General features: G+C 49.3%; 1 protein-coding gene across 1 annotated transcript in view; it reads left to right on the forward strand.

Annotated features, from left to right (window-relative positions):
- LOC119457436 (uncharacterized) overlaps positions 1 to 24,266 on the forward strand; it is a 742,184-nt gene that overhangs the window by 669,754 nt on the left and 48,164 nt on the right. Inside the window, exons 5-6 of the mRNA XM_037718988.2 lie at positions 1,050 to 1,174; positions 20,081 to 20,175. Coding sequence (XP_037574916.1) covers positions 1,050 to 1,174; positions 20,081 to 20,175 — 220 coding nt within the window. The remainder of the gene's footprint in view (positions 1 to 1,049; positions 1,175 to 20,080; positions 20,176 to 24,266) is intronic.

Here is a 24,266-nt window from a genome sequence, read left to right on the forward strand (position 1 = left end):
CCATCCCTCCCGCGCTGCCTTCCCGCTTTCTTGCTTTCGCGTGGGAGATTGAGTGGCAAAATCCCCTTGCGCCCGGTTGCAAGATACGCCTTTGGTGCCGGAGCGCAGCGTCGCCCCGCTTCCCTCCCTCCCATACCCCCACGGCCTTTCGCGCGACGGTCGCGTTTGCTTTCCGCCGTGCGTTCGCTCTGCGTGATAGCGCGCGTCCCCCGCGCGCTTTCACTCGCGCATACGGCGCGCGGCGACGATTTTATCGCCCTTGGACTTTATACAGAACATCACGGCGACGGCGACGCCGACGGCAGAAATCCGGTTGAAGTGTCCATATAATGGCTAATGCAATAAAATATAATTGGCGAGTCAGTTTGAGTGAGTTCCGCTTATTTTACCGACCACTTGGCGCCGCCATGGGGCCTGCTCATCGGGCCAGCACTGAGAACATACCGAACTTTCAAGCAAGAAATTGCGAAAGAAAATATCTACGATAATTCTAGGGGAAGCTCTTTGTTGTTTGAAGCCAGGACGGGAGTATTGCGGACTAAGATGTACCGAGGCAAGTACCAAGTTATAGACACGTTGTGCGGTGCGTGTGGAGAAGAAGCGGAAACGGCTGAACACCTCATACGACTGAACACCTCATAAAGCAACGGGGCTTATTTTTTCAAAGCATAGGGGTTTAGGGACAGTGAAGGGAAAATATAATTTAAGCGGGTAGAAATAACCAAACGGAGGTTATCTGATTGGTGGCTAAAATCAAGGCAGGGGTGAAATTTCACCCACCACAAAAATACAAAATATGTTAATAGTCATGGCTAGGTGGCGTATGCCACCGCCCGATTTAAAGGGTTCAGCCTCATCCATCCACCCATCCATCCGTCGTGTCGACGTCACCGGTATTCTAACGTTCCATAAATTGTAATAATATGCTTACGGAGAAGTTACATCGTTTTAAGAAATACGCCCAGAAGTTTATGTTAAATCCGCGTTGTTTGTGTCTTATGTGGTCCTCTTCAATTTCGCTGCATCCTTTCGTTTTTCCGTGTCCGCAGACAAGTTGCTCTGCGCAAGCAACAACAGATGCCCTCCAACGCCGCTGCAGCACAGCCCGAGGTCGGACGAGACGACGCCGACATGTCGGCTGGAGTGAGCAATATCTACAGACAGAGACGATATTGTGAGTGCTCGCGGCGGCACACGCTGCTTCGCTATATTTGCACGAACGCGACGCAGGGTGCCTTTTACGCTTGCCGTCGTTGTTGCTGCTGTTGCCCCTCCCCCCGTTCATATTGTTTTGCCACTTGCTGACTGTTTACTTTTTTCTATAACGTGTGTGATCACGTGTTCCCCCACCGAGAAGGGAAAATACAGTCTGCTTGTATGCCCAACAAGGACATAGGACGAACTTTCGTCAAGCAAGGGTTGCCGCTTGAGCCAACGTTTTTGTAGAGGTTATCGTCATTATCATAATGTCGCACGGTGGCGCCTTCTGTGTTGTGTGCATATATATGTCGTATGGGAGAGTAAAGGGACATAGTTCGTTCCCGGCAGCCACTGCTTGTGGTTGTAACTGAGTTCAATCAATTTTAACTCGTTAAGGGCCCCATATCGCAAAATCCGGCGCCCGTGGCGGAGAAAATCATCCCCAACTACCCCGACCGCGGAGGCCCTCCACGTGGTGCAGGGATTTGGTGAACAAAAATTGAATTTCTCACAGTGAAATCCGTCAGAAAAATGGTAAAGTACGACTTAACCACAACCTACAGACATGCTGGCGTCAGATTGTAATTTGAGTGTACGAGAAAACTGAAACACAAACCGTTTTTCCAGCATTTCTACCATGCCAACACGGCGAGCTCGGTACTTGCGAAAATGCTATCCAGATGGCGCTCGCGTCCTCGGCAGGTGAAATTGGGACTTGGCCTGCCTAATACGTTTTGGACATGCGCGCGCGTCGGGGCTATAGCAAACAATTAATAAAATAATAAAAAAGAGGTGCTAGGGCCTTCACATTTTATCATGAGACGACTTATAATGGCCCTTGAAGAAACGTCTTCCCAGCAATGTATTTCTGTTTAAAAGTAAAGCCGACTTTAAGGGGATCGGTGTAAGCTTGGTCTTTGTAAGCTGGCTTTCTCACGTTCTGTGTTGCAGTGAAGCCCATTGAAATAAAAATGCGACGCGAACGGGGCCCGATAACGCTATCGCGTTCCACTTATGCGAAGCTTATGCGTCCTCCAATTTTTTTATTTCAATAAGTAGGCATAAAGTTGCTTCGGCGTGCCCCGCCTGCTCGCTACCGAACAGCACAAGGAGATTCGTTATCATCGCTGCCGCAAGGTGGCTATGATGATGATAGTGCCACGCGCTGCTTTGTTATCGCGTTTTTGTTTTAGCGCAACAATGCGCCAGCGATATCGGACTAATAATGCGTCCTTGAACTGTTGTTAGACGGGCCCGTGAGATATGCTTGACTTTGGAGCAAGTTATAAATAGCGGCGTAGTGCGCTGCCGGTCTCAATAGACCGATCGCACCGGCCAGTTTCACGGCGCCACCGCTGCCGCGGTGCATGCTGGTACTTGTAGTCATGCGGCCGCCCGGAGTGCCTGTGCGTCCTCTTTCCAAACGATTTTTGGCAATTTTTATGCTTCGTGTGGAGCCATCGTGCGATGGGAGGATTCACCTTCTGCGTCCCTGGGTGCTACAACAACAGTTGCACAAGGGACAAAGGCAACATGATCAAGAGGTCTCTGCCTTAGCTAGCAGCGACAGCGATGCTACTATCTTAAACGGTTTAATCGACCAGTACGAATCACTGATGAAAGTATATCGCGGCTGCTCATAATGGAGAACGGCGCGTATTCACGTGCGCAAAAGATGGGACGCTCGCCTCACGCCACACAGTCTGATTTTTGGAAGCAGCAAGCGTACCATTCGCTTGAATGCAAATAAAAATTAGCGTTGCTTGCATTGGAGGCGCAATGCTAAAGAGACAGCGGAGCTGATGGGCACCTAGCTAGTCCTGGTTTTTGGGCTAGGCTAAGCACTACCAAGTCATCCCCGGAATTTATTGATTATTGATCAATTATCGATTAGCTATTGATTGGCTATCGATTGGCTATCGCAAGGAATCGACCACGTATTTGGTCTAGGCTAAGCACTACCAAGTCATCTCCAGCATTTTCTTGGAATTTATTGATTATTGATCGATTAGCTATTGATTGGCTATCGATTGGCCATCGCAAGGTATTGGCCACCTATTTCGGCTAGCTAGCCTAAGCACTACCAAGTCATCCCCAGCATTTTCCGAAATTTATTTATTATTGATCGATTATCGATTAGCTATTGATTGGCTAGTGATTGGCTATCGATCTAACCATGCTTACCTAGACTTAGCCAGGCTCAGCTTCACTAGTTCACAGGAGTATGTGCCATTGTGCTTGGACCCTTTCTTCATTACCGCCAGGATAGGCCCACATTTTTTGTCCACGACGGACGGACTAACGGCCGGCTTAAAGGGATACGGACACGCAGGTTGGCGGGTGGTTTCTTTGCGTCTGAACAAAACTTGTTCCTTCACTTAGTACCCACGTCAGAACCCATTTCAGTGCCTTTTGAGCGTTAATCCTTTTTCGCAACTGTTGAAAATGACGAATACAACAAGCTGCTTTGAGAAAAAAAAAAAAAAAAGAACGAGAAACATTTTTTTTTTTTTGCGATTTTCTGTTGCACCTTGCCTCCAAGCGGCCGCCGACAGAAGCTGAAATTTGATGATGATAAGTGGTTCTTGAGGGAAAGGGAAAGGTTGGCGCTATCTTCTGCAGCCCTTGAGGGAGCACGGCTCAGCGCCAAACTTGACGTCATAACACCTCCCCTTCCCCCTTGCGCGCGCGGCGAAGGTCGGCCACAGTCGTCGCAGTGTTTCCGGGGGTGTCGGTCCCTTGCAGCGTTTGTTTAACCCCTTTCGGCGATCTTCGCACGTGGTCTGTCCAAAACATCCCCGTCGGCGCTCCACGCAGGTGGTGCGTCTTACATGCGCCTTCCCGCGGTAGTCGCTCGGTATTGACGCGTTCGTCGCGGTGGAAGGAAATGCCCAGACATTGCTGTTATATATAACAGAATCGTCGGTCGTGACACGCCGTCGCACACGTTTTCCAGAGACGAGAAGGTGCGTAAACTTTGGATACCTGCCTGTCAGCCATCACGCACATCCTGGAGACCTCTAATAAATGACTTCATTTGCGTGGACCACTTCGTCGACGATGATTATTTGACCAGCCCGGCTGTGCTGAAAAGCCTCGGCATGCCGCTCAAAAAGGAATGCTTAAAGCCGGACGCTGTGCTATCGGTATTCTCACGAAAACGCAAGGCAGAAATGATCAGTGGCGCGTTGGAAAAGAGGAGGCGAAACGATGTCGCTACTGTTTTCGTTCACTTGCAGCCTTCTTGAGCAGTGTGAGGGCGATGCTGGGGCGAGATGCCCGAGGCTGGGCACGAAGGCAGTAATGTCTTTAAAAATGTTGGCAAAGCACAGTAAAACAATACAAGGCTAGCGAGCGCGACTCACGAGATCAGACACACACATATCTCTGCTCATCCACAGAAAAGCAGAAAACACTGGGCAGAACGCCAGACAGGTGCTGTCATCCGTCGATCGGCTGGCGAAGTGGACGTGAGAGTCTCGAAGGTACTGATACCTTGCAGCAGTTGCTCACGCCGACGGCATAAACTACTATTCAGTCATCCACGCAGTGCTGAAGTACCCTGCAGCTGCCTCGCCTGCAAGCGCACTTTAAAAAGCAAGTTTACAGAGGAAATGACAAATAATTATTGCACAAGTGTCTCGTGCAGAGTGTTTCGTGTCTTCGCGCTACGGTTCGCGAAAACTTGACCGGCACTTCCACGGCCGCCTGCTCTTCGTCGCTTGACGCGGAAGGCTCGTGGCCGTAAGCGGTAATATTTCTTGCCAAGTTGGAATGGTCCTCGTCTTCAGACGTGTACTCATCGCTGGTAGAGGCACCAGACTCGAATCCATGCTCGCGATGGCGGCGTCGGCGCGCTTCGAATGACCGCGGCCGGCCGGCTGGCTATCCGACGAGGGTGTCGTGACGTCACGCCTTCCAAATCCCGCGGGTCGGTCGGCGAGGCGCTCGCTCACAAAAACGCCAAAAATAAATCCATCGGCTCAAAAGTGAGCTTAGTGACTACTTCTTTTCGGTGTAATCACACACTGAGGATTCATTTTCAGCATTTTCGTAAAATTTTCAGATTTCGTGTCCGTATCCCTTTAAGGAGCTCCGCTGCTAAAAACGACGCCTAGCTTACCTAAGAACTTTATAGATACCGCTGTTACCGAAGTCTGCAAGTCGTGCGCGAAACCCATATAGGTAAGAATCATTAGGGCCCGAAAATTTCGGCGCCGCATTTCAAACCTGTCTCTAACAGATATACAAATCCTATTATGTCCGTCGCTAAGCAAACATAACTTTGCAGTCACTGAGATGCACGTGTGCAAAAATAGTAATGCAAAACGACCGCGTACATCAGCATGTACTACATAGAAAGCTCTAACAAATACGATACTCAACGCGTAATATCAGCGGTTAACAACCGTAATCAAAGAGCAGTAGGCACTTTTCAACGTTCGCCTCGCATGCTGCAATGAACAGCACATGTAATTTCTTAAAATACATGAATTTTTCTGGGTGGCGGATTCGCAGAGATGTTTGGGAAGCTCGTGCGAAGTACTAAACGAGCGGGAACTGCGGTGGTGTGGGTGTACTAGACAATGGTCGAGTGGGCCGAACTAACGTTGGGCTGAACGGCGCTCTCCCGCTGAGGCGACGCGTGTGGAAAAAAATTGTGTGAGGGCGCTGCGAGCGAACTGGATTTGCTATTGATTGGGGCGGAGACGCGCTCCGCGGCATATTCAACGTACTTTCGCTGCGGGCGCCGAGGCCGATAGCGCTCTTAAAATAGTACGCTCTTAAAATAGTGCGTTATTTCAACTGCAAATTTATGTTTATACCATTTTGCCAAAGATATATATTTGAGGCATGGATTATGCAACGCGACGTCTTCAATTTTACTGTCGTTGTCAAGCGCGTCGTCTGCTAGCGAGCGCGCGTTGGCTATGCAGACGCTGGCGGACGCCCAGATTTTCTCGCAAAACGAGTGTGCAGTACATTTTTCTTATGTTTTAGTTGCTTTAGTGCGCCCATGACTCTTGAAAGCCGGTACCAAACGTAGTTTTAGCCAGGTGAACTGGTGTTTTTACCATCATCATCATCATCAGCCTGTATTTATGTCCACTGCAGGACAAGGCGTCTCCCTGCGATCTCCAATTACCCCTGTCTTGCGCTAGCTGATTCCAACTTGCGCCTGCGAATTTCCCAACTTCATCACTCCACCTAGTTTTCTGCCGACCTCGACTGCGCTTCCCTTCTCTTAGTATCACTGTGTAACCCTAATGGTCCACCGGTTATCCATCCTACGCATTACATGGCCTGCCCAGCTCCACTTTTCCCGCTTATGTCAACTAGAATATCGGCTATCTCCGTTTGTTCTCTGATCCACTCCGCTGTCTTCCTATCTCTTAGCGTTAGGCCTAACATTTTTCGTTCCATCGCTCTTTCTAGGGTCCTTAACTTGTTCTTGAGCTTCTTTGTTAACCTCCAAGCTTCTGCCCCATATATGTTAGCACCGGTAGAATGCAATGATTTTGCACTTTTATTTTCAATGACAGTGGTAATCTCCCAGTCAGGATTTGGTAATGCCTGCCGTATGCACTCCAGCCCAATTTTATTCTTCTATAAGTTTCTTTCTCATGATCAGGGTCCCCAGTGAGTAATTGACCTAGATAAACGTACTCCTTTACAGATTTGAGAGGCTGACTGGCGATCCTGAATTCTTGTTCCCTTGCCAGGCTATTCAACATTATCTTTGTCTTCTGCATATTCATCTTCAACCCAACTCTTACACATTCTCGGTTAAGGTACTCATTCATTTGTTGTAATTCGTCTCCATTGTTGCTGAATAGGACAATGTCATCTGCAAACCGAAGGTTGCTGAGATATTCGCCGTTGATCCTCACTCCTAAGCCTTCCCAGTCTAAGAGCTTGAATAATTCTTCTAAGCATGCAGTGTTTACTAAGCCTACTTTTCTTGTGGAGAACCAAGGTTGCTGTGCAATCCTTGTAGATATTTGCCAATATTCATGAATGCATCCTGTACTCCTTGGTTGCGTAATGCCTCTATGGCTACTGGTATCTCGACTGAATCAAATGTTTTTTCATAATCTATGAAAGCCGTATAGAGAGGTTGATTGTACTCCGCAGATTTCTCTATTACCTGGTTGATGGCATGGATATGATCCATGATCCATCGTAGAATATCCCTTCCTAAAGCCAGCCTGTTCTATTGGTTGGCTGAAGTCAAGTGTTGCCCTGATTCTATTTGAAATTACCTTGGTGAATATTTTATACAATACAGAAATCAAGCTAATGGGTCTGTAATTCTTCAATTCTTTAACGTCTCCCTTCTGATGGATGAGTGTAATGTTGGCGTTCCTCCAGCTTTCCGGTACACTCGAAGTCGTGAGGCATTGCGTATAAAGGGCCGCAAGCTTTTCAAGTATGATATCTCCTCCATCCTTGATTAAATCGACTGTTATTCCATCTTCTCCAGCAGCTTTTCCCCTGGTCATATCTTTCAATGCCCTTCTAACTTCATCGCTAGTTATAGAAGGGGCCTCTGTATCCTGTTTATCACTATATATTGACACAATGATGTGGGGCTCACGCACAGCGGGACGGCGCGCGCAAAGGTCGGCGCCGTGAAAGACGACGAAGCGCGTAGGCTGCACGTTCTTCTTCTGGCCCGCCATTAAAGAGAAGCATCTATTTTTCAAGACTCCGTCTTCGATCTACGTTACATTTTTCTGGTGGAGGTGCTGGGTACATGCTACCACTCCCAGATCGAACCCCGCCTACAAGCCCAGTACGAAGTCCGGTCGAGCTGACTCCTGTTCACGTACGGACAAGCCGTCGACTTCAAGGACTGCCACCGGAGCACGAGCCTCTACCCAACCGAGTCAGAACGATGAGTACATCAGTTCCGTCTTCTTCCTCAACTGCACCGACCGAGGTCGTGCTTAATCAGCCGCTAATCCCCAAATCCTTCCATGGGGACACCTTCGAGGATGTTGAGGACTGGCTCGATCACTTTGAGCGTGTCGCAGAATTCAACGGCTGGACTCCGGAGCGCAAGCTACGCAACGCCTACTTTGCCCTCGAGGACTATGCGCGGACATGGTTTGAGAACCGTGAGGCGGCCCTATCAACATGGGACGAATTCCGACGGCAGCTAATCAGCACATATGCCAGCCTCGATCGCAAGGAGCGAGCTGAATCTGCAATTCAGGCGAGAGTACAGCGGCCGAACGAAAGCGTCGCAATGTTTGTCGAGGATATGTGCCGACTTTTCCGACGCGCGGATCCGTCCATGCCGGAAGAAAAGAAGCTCAGGAACTTAATGCGTGGTGTCAAGCAAGAGCTATTCGGAGGCCTGATACGCAACCCACCAAGGACCGTTGCAGAGTTTCTCGCGGAAGCCACATCAATGGAAAAGGCACTGCAGCAGCGAACAAGGCAGTACAACCGCGACGTGTCGACCCTATCACGTGACCATCTCACTATACCTGTTGACAATACCGACGCCTTGCGGGAGCTCATTAGGCTTGTTGTTAGAGAAGAGCTCCAGAAGCTTCAGGTGGCTCCGGCATCGGTACCGCGACTTGCTCTGGCTGAGGTCATCCGAGAGGAAATCAGGCAGGCAGTCCAAGTCCCAGAGCGAAGCGAGACACCACAGCCCGAGATATGGCAGCCACAGCCTCGCATGTCGTATGCGGAAGTTGCGCGAAGTTCGTTGTCGCCGACTTTTCACGGTGTGAGCGACGTGCCGGACTTCCATGGAGTGCGCGCCGTGGAACAAGCAACTGGCGACGTCAGGCCTCGCCGCACGCCATTCATGGCTGAAGCGCGACCACCCCGCAAGAGCGACGTATGGCGCACTGCAGACCGGAGGCCCTTGTGTTTTCATTGCGGTGAAGCCGACCACCTCTACAGGGCATGTCCTTACCGCCGAGCTGGGCTCCGTGGATTTTCACTGAACGCCCCGTGCCCACGAAATGGCGAACGCCCTCTAGAGATTGAAGCCTACCTCGCGGACGCCAGGACCTCGTTTGCCCCACGATTCCATGACACCCGGTCACCGTCACCCGCCCGAAACAGGTCTTCCAGCCCCCTCTTCACGCCGAGCGCAACAAGGCGTCGCTCACCCAGCCCTGCTTCCCGGGAAAACTGAGTCCAGCGACCTGCGGAGGTGAGGTCGCTGACGTTGCGAACGCTGAAGATCCTCCACTACGACGACCGCGATATGACGCAATTGAGACGCAGAGAAATCGGTGCAGTTCGGTGTCAGTATCTTGCGACGTGCCAGTTACCATAGATGACCACGAAGTCACGGCGTTAATCGACACGGGTGCGGACACGTCTGTCATCAGCCAGAATCTCGCACGTATGCTGAACAAAGTTTCGACGCAATGGGCCGGAACTCAGATTCGTACTGCGGGAGGGCACCTCTTAACCCCAATGGGCCGGTGCACGGCACGAGTCAACATTCGAGGCTTCACGTACATCGGCGACTTCGTCATTCTTCCTGAATGTTCAAAGGACCTTATACTCGGCATGGATTTCCTTCAGGCGAACGGCGCTATCATCGACCTGCAAGAGTCTAGAGTCAGTTTCGCTACTACGCAAGCCATAGCGCACAGTAATGACAACGACCGTGACATCGCGCTACGCGTTGCAGACGATCACGTCACGTTGCCACCCAAGAGCAGTGTGCTTACCCTTGTCCGATGCGACATGGAGGACGTCGCCGAAGGAATTGCTGAGGCAAACATCCCCCTGCTTCTTGAGCGCCACATTTGCATAGCCAGAGGACTTCTTGAGGTGCAAAACAAATGTTCAGTCGTTTTGCTAACAAACTTTAGCAACGAGTATCGGCATGTACCACGAGGAACGACAATCGCATTTCTTCGAGAAATCATTCATGTTACTGACATTGGCACATTGGAAATCACATCGTCTCAGCAATCTGAGTTACCCAGCCTAAACGAACGGATTCACGTTAACGATACGCTGCCAAACCATCAGAAAGACCGACTACTGAGTCTCGTGAACGAGTTTGCCGACTGTTTTTCAACGTCGTCCAAAGTACGGCGTACGTCCATCACAAAGCACCGCATTATTACGGATGAATCCGCACGTCCTGTTCGCCAGCATCCTTACAGAGTGTCTCCAGTGGAAAGGGAAGCGATCAAGCAGCAGGTGAAAGAGATGCTCCAAGACCACGTGATCCAGCCGTCCACAAGCCCGTGGGCCTCCCCTGTAGTGTTAGTCAGAAAGAAAGACAACACGTTACGCTTCTGTGTAGATTACAGAAAGTTGAACCGTGTCACCAAGCGCGATGTTTATCCACTGCCACGCATCGACGACGCATTGGATCGTCTACAACATGCCAAGTTCTTTTCTTCGTTGGATCTTAAATCCGGATATTGGCAAATCGAAGTTGATGAACAGGATCGTGAAAAAACAGCGTTTGTGACACCTGACGGCCTTTATGAGTTCAAAGTTCTCCCCTTCGGTCTCTGTTCCGCACCTGCCACCTTTCAGCGGATGATGGATACCGTGCTTGCTGAACTCAAATGGCAAACCTGCCTCGTATACTTGGACGACGTCGTCGTGTTCTCGAGCACGTTCGACGAGCACCTCGCACGACTCGAGAGCGTCCTCGCTGCGATCCGTACTGCCGACCTCACCATCAAGCCCGAAAAATGCTACTTTGGGTTCCAAGAGCTCAAATTTCTCGGCCATGTCGTTGGTCCTCAAGGCGTCCGACCAGACCCCGACAAGTTAGCTGCCGTCGCCGAGTTTTCACCACCCACAGACAAGAAGGCTGTCCAACGCTTCCTTGGTTTGTGCGCCTATTATAGACGCTTTGTCGAGGGATTCTCGACAATTGCTGAGCCTCTCACACGGCTTACACGCGACGATGTGCCATTCATTTGGGCGGACGAGCAGCAGCAGTCGTTCAATGAATTGCGCCAGCGTTTGCAAGCTGCCCCAATACTTGCTCATTTCGACGAAGACGCAGACACAGAAATCCATACTGACGCCAGCAATGCGGGTCTCGGCGCAGTTCTTGTGCAGTGGCAAGATGGTGCGGAACGTACTATTGCTTATGCAAGCCGCAGTCTCACCAAGGCTGAGAAAAACTACTCAACCACTGAAAAAGAATGCTTAGCGGTTGTGTGGGCAATTAGTAAATTCCGACCCTACTTGTACGGTAGACCCTTTAAGGCTGTCAGCGATCACCACGCCTTGTGCTGGCTTGCCAACCTCAAGGATCCTTCAGGCAGACTAGCCCGTTGGAGCCTGCGCTTACAAGAGTACGACGTTACCGTTGTCTACCGATCTGGAAGGAAGCACAGTGACGCTGACTGTTTGTCCCGCGCACCGCTCCCTACGACATCGTCGGACCCTGACTATGACTTGCCATTTGTCGGCGTTGTCGACGCCGTAAAGATGGCTGAGCACCAGTGCGCTGACCCTGAGCTGCTGCCGCTGATCGAGCACCTTCAAGGAGTTGAAGGTGTTTTACCTCGCTCGCTCGTGCGCGGCTTATCATCGTACTGTTTGCGCAACAACGTCCTTTACAGGAAAAACTGCGGAAGCGGTCCAAATACGTACCTCCTTGTCGTGCCGTCGGCGCTGCGCCAAGGCATTTTGCAAGCCTGCCATGATGAGCCATGCGCGGGACACCTGGGATTCGCTAAGACATTAGCAAGGATACGACAGAAGTATTACTGGCCCCGGCTTTTTTCTTCTGTTCAACGCTACGTGAAGACCTGCCGCGATTGTCAGCGCCGCAAGAAACCGCCCTTTAAACCGGCTGGCTTTCTACACCCTGTGGACCCTCCTCAAGCACCGTCCAACAAATAGGAATGGATCTACTTGGGCCATTCCCAGTGACCTCTTCGCGCAACAGATGGGTAGTCGTCGCTACCGACTACTTAACCCGGTACGCCGAAACCTAAGCTATTCCGCAAGCAAACTCGTATGAAGTGGCCAAGTTCTTCGTTCACCACATCGTCCTGCGACATGGTGCGCCTTCTGCTGTCATCACGGATCGCGGTACAGCATTTACAGCCGAACTTATGCAGGACGTTCTCCAGCTAACACATAGCTCTCACCGCAAGAGCACTACATATCACCCTCAAACCAATGGATTAACGGAACGTCTGAACAGAACGCTGGCTGATATGCTCTCCATGTATGTCGACGTAGAGCACAAAATGTGGGACGAGATTTTACCCTATGTCACCTTCGCGTATAACACTGCTGTACAAGAGACTACACAGTTTACGCCGCTCGAACTTGTATACGGGTGCCACGTCACGTCAACACTTGACGCCATGCTACCTGTGGATGATATTAGCCCGACCAGCGAACACGTGGAAGAGTTCGTACAAAGAGCCGAAGAAGCCCGCCAGCTTGCTCGACATCGTATCCGGAGCCAACAGCATACCGACACCCTTCGATACAACCAGGGTCGCCGCGACGTCCATTACAATACCGGCGACTGCGTGTGGGTCTGGACGCCCATCCGTCGCCGTGGACTCTCGGAAAAGTTGCTCCGCCGGTATTTCGGTCCCTACAAGGTTACACGCCGCCTCAGCGACGTCACTTACGAAGTCGTCCCCTGCAGTTCCGACCCCCGTTCGCTCCGTCGTCGTCCTCGCGCTGAAGTTGTTCATGTAGTACGCATGAAACCATACCATGCGCGTACGTGAACGCCCAGATGCACCTGAGGAACTCCATTTCTTGTCATGGCTGACAGAACTTTTTGACGCGACCGAGACGGTCGCTTTTCGCACGGGGGGCAATTGACACAATGATGTGGGGCTCACGCACAGCGGGACGGCGCGCGCAAAGGTCGGCGCCGTGAAAGACGACGAAGCGCGTAGGCTGCACGTTCTTCTTCTGGCCCGCCATTAAAGAGAAGCATCTATTTTTCAAGACTCCGTCTTCGATCTACGTTACAATATATACTTCGAATGAAAGTAGCTTGGCTGCTCTGGGCACTGTACAGGTCAGCATAGAATTCTTCCGCTGCTTTTACTATGTCATCGAAATTGCTGATGATATTACCCTGCTTATCTTTCAGTGCATACATTTTGCCTTGTCCTATGCCTAGCTTTCTTATCACTGATATCATGGGCGTCGATATTTTACTGCTTCCTTAATCTTTTCCACGTTATAATTTCGGATATCCCTTACTTTCTTCTTGTATCAGTTGCGACAGTTCGGCGAATTCTATCTGATCTCTCGAGTTTGACACTTTCATGCTTCGCCGTTTCTTTATTCGGTCCTTTGTTACTTGGGAGAGCTTACCTACTGGTTGCCTTGGTGCCTTACCTCCCACTTCAATTGCTGCTTCTGAGGTCAACCTAGTTACGGTTTCATTCATTACCTCTATGTTGTCTTTATCTTCCTGTTCTAAAGCTGCATATTTGTTAGCGAGCACCAGCGTGATTTGGTCTGTTTTTACCCTTACTGCGTCTAGGTTGGCATGTTTCTTCATGACTAGCTTTATTCTTTCTCTCTTCAAATTGAGAGAAATCCTAGACCTCACTAGCCTATGGTCACTGCACTTTACCCTACCTAACACTTCTACATCCTGCACCATGCTGGGATCGGCAGAGAGTATGAAATCTATTTCATTCCTTGTTTCTCAATTAGGGCTTTTCCAGGTCCACTTCCTGTTGCTGCGCTTCCTGAAGAAAGTATTCATTATTCGGAGCCTATTCCTTTGCGCGAATTCTATTAACATCTCTCCTCTTGCATTCCTAGAATCGATGCCGTAGTTGCCAATTGCTTGCTCACCAACCTGCTTTTTCCCCACTTTTGCATTGAAGTCGCCCATGACTAAAGTATACTGAGTTTGCACCTTTCTCATTGCTAGTTCAACATCTTCATAAAACTGTTCTATTTCTTCATCATCGTGACTAGAGGTTGGGGCATAGGCTTGTACTACCTTCATTTTGTACCTCATTTACCGTGCTTCATTTCGCTTCAGCGTACCGTACTTCAGCGATTACCGTACTTCATTTCGCTGCATGTCTGGGCATCTTTCCAACTGCCAGCACTAGTCAAAGATGCTTCTGCCTACATAGACGCGACAATCAAGCTTCTGCAGGGAGTTGATGTCCACGCAAATGGTACTAAGAAATGACTGGGAAAATTAAGTGACCGAACGTAGTTGAAAACCTCGGTCGAATCCTCCCTGACAAGTATTCAGTGACCGGGGGAAATCGGTACAACTAAGATGGCATAGGGCAACTCGCAATATGTGCCGTTGGTGTGGCTGAAGCTACAGCTGGCTTCAGCCAATCAAGAACGCGATCGTACAAATGAACTTGAGCCGTATTCCAGATGTCCCTGTGCTGCGCGACCCTTTCAGAACGTCACCCCATACTCAGTCTTCGAGCACAGTTTCGAGAGCCGGAACACAAGCCTCGCAGCTTCCACACCAGTGTCACATTAAGGCGATCCTGCAGAGGTGCTGTTGCATTATGGCGAAGCTGGACGGGCTCTAAGAAAGAGATAGCGAGAAAAAAAAAAAGACGATACATTGTATGCGCACCTTCGTTTTCAGAGGTTCAGGGAAGTCAAAAGTGGATCCGCCATTGAACAGATGACTGAACCAGTACAGCTACAGAATTCCTTCAATTTTATCGACGAAAGATGTTGACATGATGGTTCACCCAAACATCTACAAAAGAATACAGAAGCCGCTATGCAGACGACGGTCATCAAGGCTGTTTGGCGGTAGCGATCGAGTATATCTCCTTCTAATTCGCGATGTCGTAATCGCACCATCGCGCGGAGACTTTGTCGAATGTAGTTGCCGGGCCGTTCGCGACGGAAACGCCACACAGCCGGTGCCTGGCCGCCTGCCGTCTATATTTGTACGAAACATATATGATAACAGGGGGGTGGGGCGGGGGGGCGAGGCCGGCGGTGGAGGTTCGTGGCGAAGGGAGCAATGCTTAGAAATGGCGCGACGTCGGCCGGTTGATCGACGTCCCGGTTGATGGCACTGTCTTCTAAAAGTAACCGGTATCTCTGCAACATGAAGCTACGTACGAAAATTGTATTATTGATATCGTGTCATTTTACGCGCTCTTCTTGTTGGTGGATATTGGTCAGGGACAATGATCGAAGAAAACAATATTAGAGTGAAATAAACCAGGTTTATTAACTGCGTGGCACGAATAATGGCCAATGTATTTCTAGGTAATTAAATCAAATTCTACGTATATTCACGATACATATGTAAGGGAAAAAATAACAAATATTCTAAATGCACTAACTGAAAAAGTGAGAACTCCCGACCGGACTAAGCGCACGTGTTTGCATAACAAACATACTTATTAGTGAATACTGCACATAAACCTTTCGCAGAAATCATAAGCAAAGCAGGCAAAACCACCTTATATACATACAGGAGGATTCGTGATTCGAATAAATAAATAAATAAATAATATATATATATATATATATATATATATATATATATATATATATATATATATATATATATATATATATATATATATATATATATATATGCAAGTGTTACTGCCATACTGTACGACGCCGAATAGTCGTTTCGAATGTAACCCATAACAGCACTATTGAAGTCTCAAAAGTGAGTGGCCGATGCAAATGAGTACTGTTATTCCGAATGATTGTGCTGCCGGAGAGTCGTGGCTGTTGCGCAGAGGCGCAGTTTCTGAGAGAATTAACGCACGGTTGTTAACAAGTCCTGCTTAACAAGCTCCTAGCTGTCATTCAATATAAACGCCCCGCTTTGCGGCAGCCTGTAAATCTGCTAACTTGATTCAGACAAGGAAAACTTTTTTTTTGTCAGTCTCACTATGTTTGCAACCCATTAAAACTGGGTGCCCCATGTGGTACCACACTTATCTTCTTCAACGAACGCAACAGATCTGCACATATCTTTACGTGTATGTGAGACATGCCGTTCCTTTAATTGTTTCATTATTGTGGTTATGATAGTGCACCGGATAACTGAAAGCAGCCGTTTATAATATTCAAGCTCCTGAGTTGGACGGTCATACTGTAGCGAAGTGACGCAGCAGTTAGTTTTGGACGCATCAGCTCACCCGGGAGACGACGATGAAGGGGGATGAGCTCTGACAGGGGCAGGTGCAAATCGGCAGGTACGGCGACAACGCGAAGTAACATTCGAAGAAACTAGATTTATTTAATTTGGCATTAACTTGGCACCTTAAAACTGTACACACACATATTACACATGAAACGACGTCATACCGATCGTCGACGGCCTGCCTGACCGGCCTGGTCTCCCGTGGTGAAGTGGCGCCGTGGGCTGCTGTGTCCTTGCTCACCCAAAACGATTCAAAACACTTCCTTAAATGTGTTTCAACAGCATCCAAGGGGCTCGCAGGCCCGTGGGAGACGCAGGCTTCTGCACCAATCGCATATTCAAGCCAATCAGGCAAGCCGTCGTGCTCCAATATGGGCCAGAGCTTTCGCGACCACGCAGACATGGTCCCAACAACACACCGTGAGCAACAAATTTGGCCATGCCTAATAAATCTGCCCCCCCCCCCCCCCCCTCCCTTCCCTCGATACAGCCGAGCGTGAAGCGATCGCGCTACACGTGCACACACTCGTGCAAACCCGTTTCGGGATTCCTCAAGGTCGGCCGCGGCATACGTTCTTCGCGACAATACATTTGGGAACGGCATTGCATTTATGTATGACATATAGGATAACCGTCACATGTTTTTCTCGGAAATCAGACTCGAGCATAATTTGTTGTTTACACCCCTAGAAAAAAGTCGAAGAACGCATCCGCCTGCTTTTTTCTTTTCTTTTTAAATTTAAACAAATTCTTCGGTTTTACGTGGCAAAACTACGATATGATTATGAGGCACCCGGTTTAGTTTTCACCACCTAGGGTTCTTTAACGTACACCTAAATAGAAGTACACGAGTCTTTTTCTATTTCGTTTCCATCGAACACTGTAAAATAATTTACACCCTTAAAAGTGAAAAAAGGTGTAAATGTGTCTATAACTCACACCCTTAGGGTGTTACTCATATAAATCACACCCTAAGGGTGTTAGTTATAGACACATTTACACCTTTTTTTAATTTTAGGGGTGTAAATTATTTTACAGTGAATTCCGCGACCTGGATTGAACCTGCGAGCTCCAGTTTAGCAGCGCAACGCCGTACGTATCCACTATACAGCCACTAATTAGGCTACCGCGCAGGCTTTCTTTCTTTTCTTTTTTGTTTTTTTGTTTTTTGAAGTATCGACTAGAAAAAAAATTCCACGTACGGCTTACGGCCCAAGATTAGCATATAGAATGACTAACTAAAACCGTTGTCGGCGCTCGAGGTCCGACCGCAATAAATGACCCCCTACCAATTACTCCGCATTCTATTACGCGAGGAAGGCGTAAACTTGAATGGAATGTTGCGCTACAGTTTACTCTGTTTTTTTTTTTTATCTATAACAATGCTTCCCGTAAATCTGAATGCAAGGCGCCGGATGGGGCAGATATGCTGTATACTTGTTTGAAGCGGCAAGAAAGAAGGTTACATATGTTTCTTCGTCTGCGTTTTGTAAGACCTACTGGTGGAAAACTATATGTGCAACAATACACACGAGAGATACATGCTGCTTGAAGAACGAGAAAAATATTTGATCTCTAAAGGGAACCGTACAATAACACAGTAGAATGAAAGCCGACACTGCGGCCGCAATGCGTGCGCAATCACCGAGCGGCATTAAACAATAAAAGAAAATAAAGAAGAGAAAGAAAGGAATTTATTCTTAAGGCATAAATACATGTCATATGTAATTATGAACACCATTTGAGCGGTCTGAACGCAAATACCAGCGCGCGAAGTACCCTGCCGCGCAGTATCGCCAGCAGTTTCCAACGGCGCGACCTTGATGCGGCCCAATTCACTTCGATCGTAGCGTCGTATTCTAGTACACTCTAGTGTGGCTGACCAGTTGACTACAATCAAGACGGTGGCAGTGCTACTTACGGAAAACTGGCGCATGCGCAGATCGGTCGGTGGGATCGGTCTTTTCGACGCCCGCCGTTGAAGCTTGCTACTTCTGCCGCCGCCGAGCTTCTTTGCGGGCACAAGTTCGCCTAATAAACTGCATCAGTTCATTCCTCTTCGACACATTATTTCGACCCTCCTTGTGTACCTCCGCTACTACCTGACCTCTACAGCAACCTCTACAGTTTCAACTAAGGTCCCTAGGTTTTCTGCTCTCTTTAATCAAAAAAAAATAAAAAATATCCAGAGACTCTAGTTTCAACTAGGCAAATTGTCGGACGCCGGCCTGGCCCTAAACATGTCCTCTTGTCAGAACGTTGGCTCCAGCGACATCCCTTGTTCGACCCCAGTTGATATCCACAAACGGACGTTCACACCAAGGTCGCTAAACTCCTTACATTATTCGCGGCTTTACTGCGTATTCAACGCAATATTTTGGGCAAGTTGGTGATACCAGAACTTGGACATCCTAACAAGCGCTAAGGAACGCGAACACAAACGCGTCCAGTCTATATGTCTCCGCTTTGTGTTCGCGTTTATTAGCGCTTGTTACGATGTCCAATTACTGCGTAGTTGCAAGCGTCTTGTTCGACTCTTACTTTCAATTGTTACTCGCGATTGCAAGTTGTAAGTACTTAGTGTCTACACTGGTTCGTGAATTAGCCTCTCTTCAGATGCCTCTAGTGTCTCACATGTACGTCCGAAATATGTAACCGCTCGAAATTTCCAACCACTCAAATAACCAAAGCCAAGCTACATAAGGGAGTTCTCGCATGCTTCCAATGTAGACAGTGCTGCTCCTTGGGGGGAAGCCTTGACGCTAATTTCCCCGGGAGCGCCAGTGATGATGAGCTGAGGCCCCCTAGATTAGCATGCCCGGCAGGAGGTATATTCCGACGCGCCATATATTCGTACACATAAGAGGCATCCGAACAAGTGTTCATGTCACTCTTATCGACATGAACATACAGAGGACTTTTCAACTCCTGTCCTCCCTGCTCTCAAGGGCACCTGGAACGTAGAAACGTTCTCCTTAAGAACTGAATTACATGTGTTGCATTTGAAAGAAAAAGTTAATAACTGTTGCGAGCAGACTTTTACTTATGCCTTCAGTTTTCCTTTCTTTCTTTCAGAAGAAAAATGGAAGTTGGTTAATCATCATGAAATAGAAACGCATAGTTGACAAATTAGCGTGAATTCTGCTAACTGTACCTAGGCTCAAACATATAATGCGGAGCAAGTGACGTATTGTACAATGCTTCGAAACATAAGTGCAGGCAAAAACAAAACAATTTTGCAATATCTTTAATGTGGCGCATTGCACTTGTTTTAAAGGTTCTAGTATGTGCCGTTTACAAAACTTAAATATCTCTTTTTTGCCCATCGTTACCGAGGAGTACTAAATTCAGTACTTTCACTTGCCGATTTTAGGCATTTCGAAAGCCTGTGAGTAAAAAAGCTAATGGAACTTGAACGATCACGACAATTGATTTTTGTCTTGAAATATAAACATATTGCATTCCAATGAGTTCATCGATGGCGATATCAGAGCATTTGTGCATTTCATAATTCATGATATATATACAAGAGCACAGGAAGATAGATATTGAAGTGATCAATAGTGTCAGAACATGGCCTAAGACAACGCTTCGACAAAACAACTTTGTCTAAACGTTAGATCCCGCCTAGCGTTCATGCTACGTCGCTGCCATGTTCAGCGAGAACGTGTTGCACGTCCATCCTTGCGAAGATGCTCGAGGTCAAATTCTCACTGTTTCTTCTCTTTTTTTCGCCTTTATTTCACCTACGCTTTCTTCTAGTTCCGCACTACGTAGAAAGTCCTAAGCCCCACGCGGCACACGAGGCAGCGCCAACCGCGTCCTGCACCATAGAACTGAAGCCAGTCGAAGCCAAGGTAAGAGGTGGTAATCGTCAATTTCTTGTCGTATGTTCTTTGTCTGTTCTGCCGCGGGGGAAGATAGCGGAACACTTAACCAGAGGCCGGCGATTGTTTGGCACGGCTCTACTCATCTTGCGGGTTTGTGGCGACGGGGGATTAAGAAAAAGGACGTGCAAGCCTAGGGGCTCACCAGAGCCGAGAACAAATAAATGTTCGCAGGAAAGCATTGGCTAGTCCTCCAGCTCTCATTTCTCCAATCAGGTACACTTTAAACGTAAGGAGTGTTCTAATTAAGCAACTGGCGGACCTATTTGCATGAAAGTTGTTTGGTTTAAATCCAGCTCAGCCTAATGTCTCAAGAAAGCAGAATTTCAAATTAACTCCAATGTTACATAAAATGAGTTCATCACGAAAGTCCTAGAAGTCAAACATTATGCTTTTTAAACTCTGTTTCTGTCTGAGAAATAGATATATCGAAATGGTATAAATTAACTTACCACATAGTCGACTAGTTGTTCATTCACTTCAACATTTGTACATATCATTCATAAACGCTGCTTTTGCAATACTTGCAGACAAATTTAAGGCGTCAAATTTTAGCGCTATAATAGCGCTCCAACGTTCGTCGTTTATCCTGAGCACGGCTGACGGCTGGGCTAGTTTGTAGGGCATTATGGACATTGCGCTGAGCGGAAAAGGCAACCTTGACACTACCGCATTTGTCTTATATATATATATATATATATATATATATATATATATATTGTTACGTAGGAAGACGCAGATGAAAGGCTATATACAAGTATATTTACAAGCAAATACACCGCACTTGGCCAAGAAGCAACAGCCCGCACCAGCCTCTAATCTTCGTCGTCATCCTCACACTGCTCGCCTCTTCGTCAGGGCAAAGACTGTTCCGTAGCACTACCCCCGGAGGCAAAAGCACCGTCCCGGAGCGATTAAAGGCCGGACTCAAAAGCAGTGTAGTAGGCTTTGAGCCTACTGACGTGCACGACATCACTGGATGCCAGACTAGATGACGAGGTCAAACTGACAGGTTCAATTTCGTACGTCACAGGCGTCACCTGGCGCAGCACGCGGTGGGGCCCTGTGTATCGCGAAAGGAGCTTCTCTGAAAGCCCGACGTGACGAGAGGGCGACCACAGGAGCACGAGCGCACCAGGCGAAAACTGTACGTCACGGTGGCGGGCGTTGTACTGACGCTGCTGAGTGGTTTACGAGGCCCTCAGTCGAGTACGGGCAAGCTGGCGTGCATGGTCGACGAGGGCGATGGCGTCGCGCGCATACTCGCTTGTTGAGATCGCAGCAGGAGGAAGTGCCGTACCAAGGGGCAAGGTCGGTTCGCGACCGTACAGTAGATATAATGGAGAAAATCCGGCGGTGTCGTGCCGGGAAGAATTATACGCAAATGTGACGTAAGGAAGCGCAATGTCTCAGTTGTGGTGGTCCTTGGAAACGTACTCGGACAGCATATCGGTAATGGTACGGTTTAACCGCTCCGTCAGACCATTGGTTTGAGGATGGTATGAGGTAGTCAGCTTGTGTTGAGTGGAGCAGGAACGCACAATGTCGGCGTTAACTTTCGACAGGAAGTTACGACCACGGTCAGTAAGCAGCTGTCGCGGGGCACCATGAAGCAATATAATGTCACGCAAGAGAAAGCCCGCGACGTCAGTGGCGCAACTGGCAGGGAGAGTCTGGTGGCGTAATCAGTTGCGACGGCTACCCATTTGTTTCCAGAGGATGATGTGGGAAAGGGGCCGTCTAATCCAACACGAAAGAACGGTTCCACAGGGACGGTGATCGGCTGGAGATGACCGGCAGGTAGCACCAGAGGTGTTTTCCGACGCTGGCAGGGATCACAGGCAGCAACATAGCGTCGGACGGAGCGAGCGAGACCGGGCCAATAGAAGCGGCGGCGGACGCGGTCGTAGGTGCGGGTTAGCCCAAGATGTCCTGCAGTGGGGGCGTCGTGCATCTCAAAGAGCACCGTCCGTCGTAGATATTTTGGCACGACAAGAAGAAGATCAGATCCGTCGGGGAGGAAGTTCCTTCGGTACAAAATGCCGCCCTGGAGCACATATCGGCGAACGGAGGCGTCGGTAGGAGTAGAGCGCAGACGCTCGATGAGTGCTCGCAGCGATAGATCCCGGTACTGCTAATCGGCGATGTTAGCGAAGGCAGATACAGAGAAAATACCGTTGGCGGTACTACTGTCGGCGTCGTCAGGCTCGTCTACCGGGTAGCGAGACAGGCAGTCAGCGTCCTGTAGTCGGCCAGATTTGTAGGTGACAGAATACGAATAATCTTGGAGGCCCAGCGGCTAAGTCTTCCTGTAGGATCTTTCAGTGAGCATAACCAGCAAAGCGCGTGATGGTCTGTGACAACGGAAAAGGGTCGGCCATATAAGTATGGGCGGAACTTTGCAACCGCCCAAACTAGGGCCAGACACTCACGCTCAATGATGGAATAGCTGCGCTCCGAGGGTGAAAGGAGCCTGCTGGCGTAAGCGATAAAGGTACGTCCACACTAGCGACAAAAACGCGCGCGACACGCCGCGCGCGGCGAGTGATGCTGTCGCGCGCGGCAAGATTCACGAAAAGCTGCAGCAAAGCGCGGCAAACGCTCGAATGGGTGCGAGACCCATTTTATTGCGATAGCAATTATATGGACACTTCAACCGGATTTCTGCCGTCGCCGTCGTCGTCGCCGTCGCCGTGAGGCTCCCTATGGATAAAATCTTCGCCGCGCGCCGTATGCCCGAGCGGAAGCGTGCGGGGATGCGCGCTATCACGGAGAGCGAACGCACTCAATCACCCACGCGCAAGCAAGGAAGCGGGAAGCCAGCGCCGGAGGGAGCGCGGGGGGGGGGGGGGGGGGGGCGCACTTCTACTCTGCCAACAACCGCGCTCGTCGCTCGCCTCTTACCTCCAAACGGCTCTGACCTTTATGCGCCGTGCATTCGCTGCTCAGTTTCCGTTGAAGCGATAGACCGCACGTACCTTCACCCGCTGCGGCGTATGGGCTCGCTGCCAGCGTTTTGACACTCGTTGTCTGCAGTCATTCAGTGTGATCTATTCATGATTGTTTGTGCGCGCTCACACCACGCTTGTTCATTCAGTTAGTAATAGTCGGGCCACATTTTCCAACGCACGCTACACATGCAATGCTACCCGGATCGGCAGTGCAGCACTACAGGTGTGTCCCTTCGCACGCACTGCCCACGGGAAGCGCTTCTCATCAACACCACCGTTTCACACGCGCCTTCTCGTGGTCATCGAGTCTCTCTTCATGTCGGTCTACTTACGCCGCAGCACACCTGCTTACTTAATCAGCTCATGTTTACTACAATTCATATTGCTACCAAAGCCGCTCACCTTACTTCGTATGACATTGCTGTGTTGCTATCGCATTCATTGCTTCGCCCTTAGGGCGAAACTGTGACATTTTTTTGCGGCAGCCGCAAAACGAGCACCAATCAGAAGCGAGCTGCGCAGTTGTGGCGCCACCTGTCGCACAAGCAAAGAATCATAATGCATGGACTCTGAGATCGAGCAGTGACGCGCACGCCGTAAAATCTCATAGGGCATGTCCAGTCAAGGGGGCTGTTTTTGTTAAGCCTTCCCACACCGCGACCGAGACGTCGACGAAAAATTCGCCTCGCAATGGAGGCGTTTTTGGAAACCGTTCGCGGATATGCGTGCCTCTATGACAAATCGAACGTCGATTTTAAGGACAAGGAGCTGCGTGCCAACCGCTGGTACATGCGGGAAAGCAGAGTGTTCGCCTGGCTCTCAGTGTCCCTGTACCGCCATATAGGGCGCACCCAAAACTTTCTCGTCCGCTTTCTGGCACGTCGACGTTGCACAAGTAAAGAACAAATAAGTATTATAGTGTTCACAGTCACCAGTAGCTCCGCGTCCGTATCCGACATGGCTGAGCGTGGCCGGCAGTGGCGCAACAAAACACAGACACTTCCAATGGAACACGAAGCCGGCAGAACGGAGAGCGCGTTGTCACGAGAAGTATCGAATGGAACGAGACAATGCGGCACTCCACGCGCCGTTGCCGCGTGCCACAAAACG

Source organism: Dermacentor silvarum, chromosome 7, assembly GCF_013339745.2.
Source record: "Dermacentor silvarum isolate Dsil-2018 chromosome 7, BIME_Dsil_1.4, whole genome shotgun sequence".
Lineage (NCBI taxonomy): Eukaryota > Metazoa > Arthropoda > Arachnida > Ixodida > Ixodidae > Dermacentor > Dermacentor silvarum.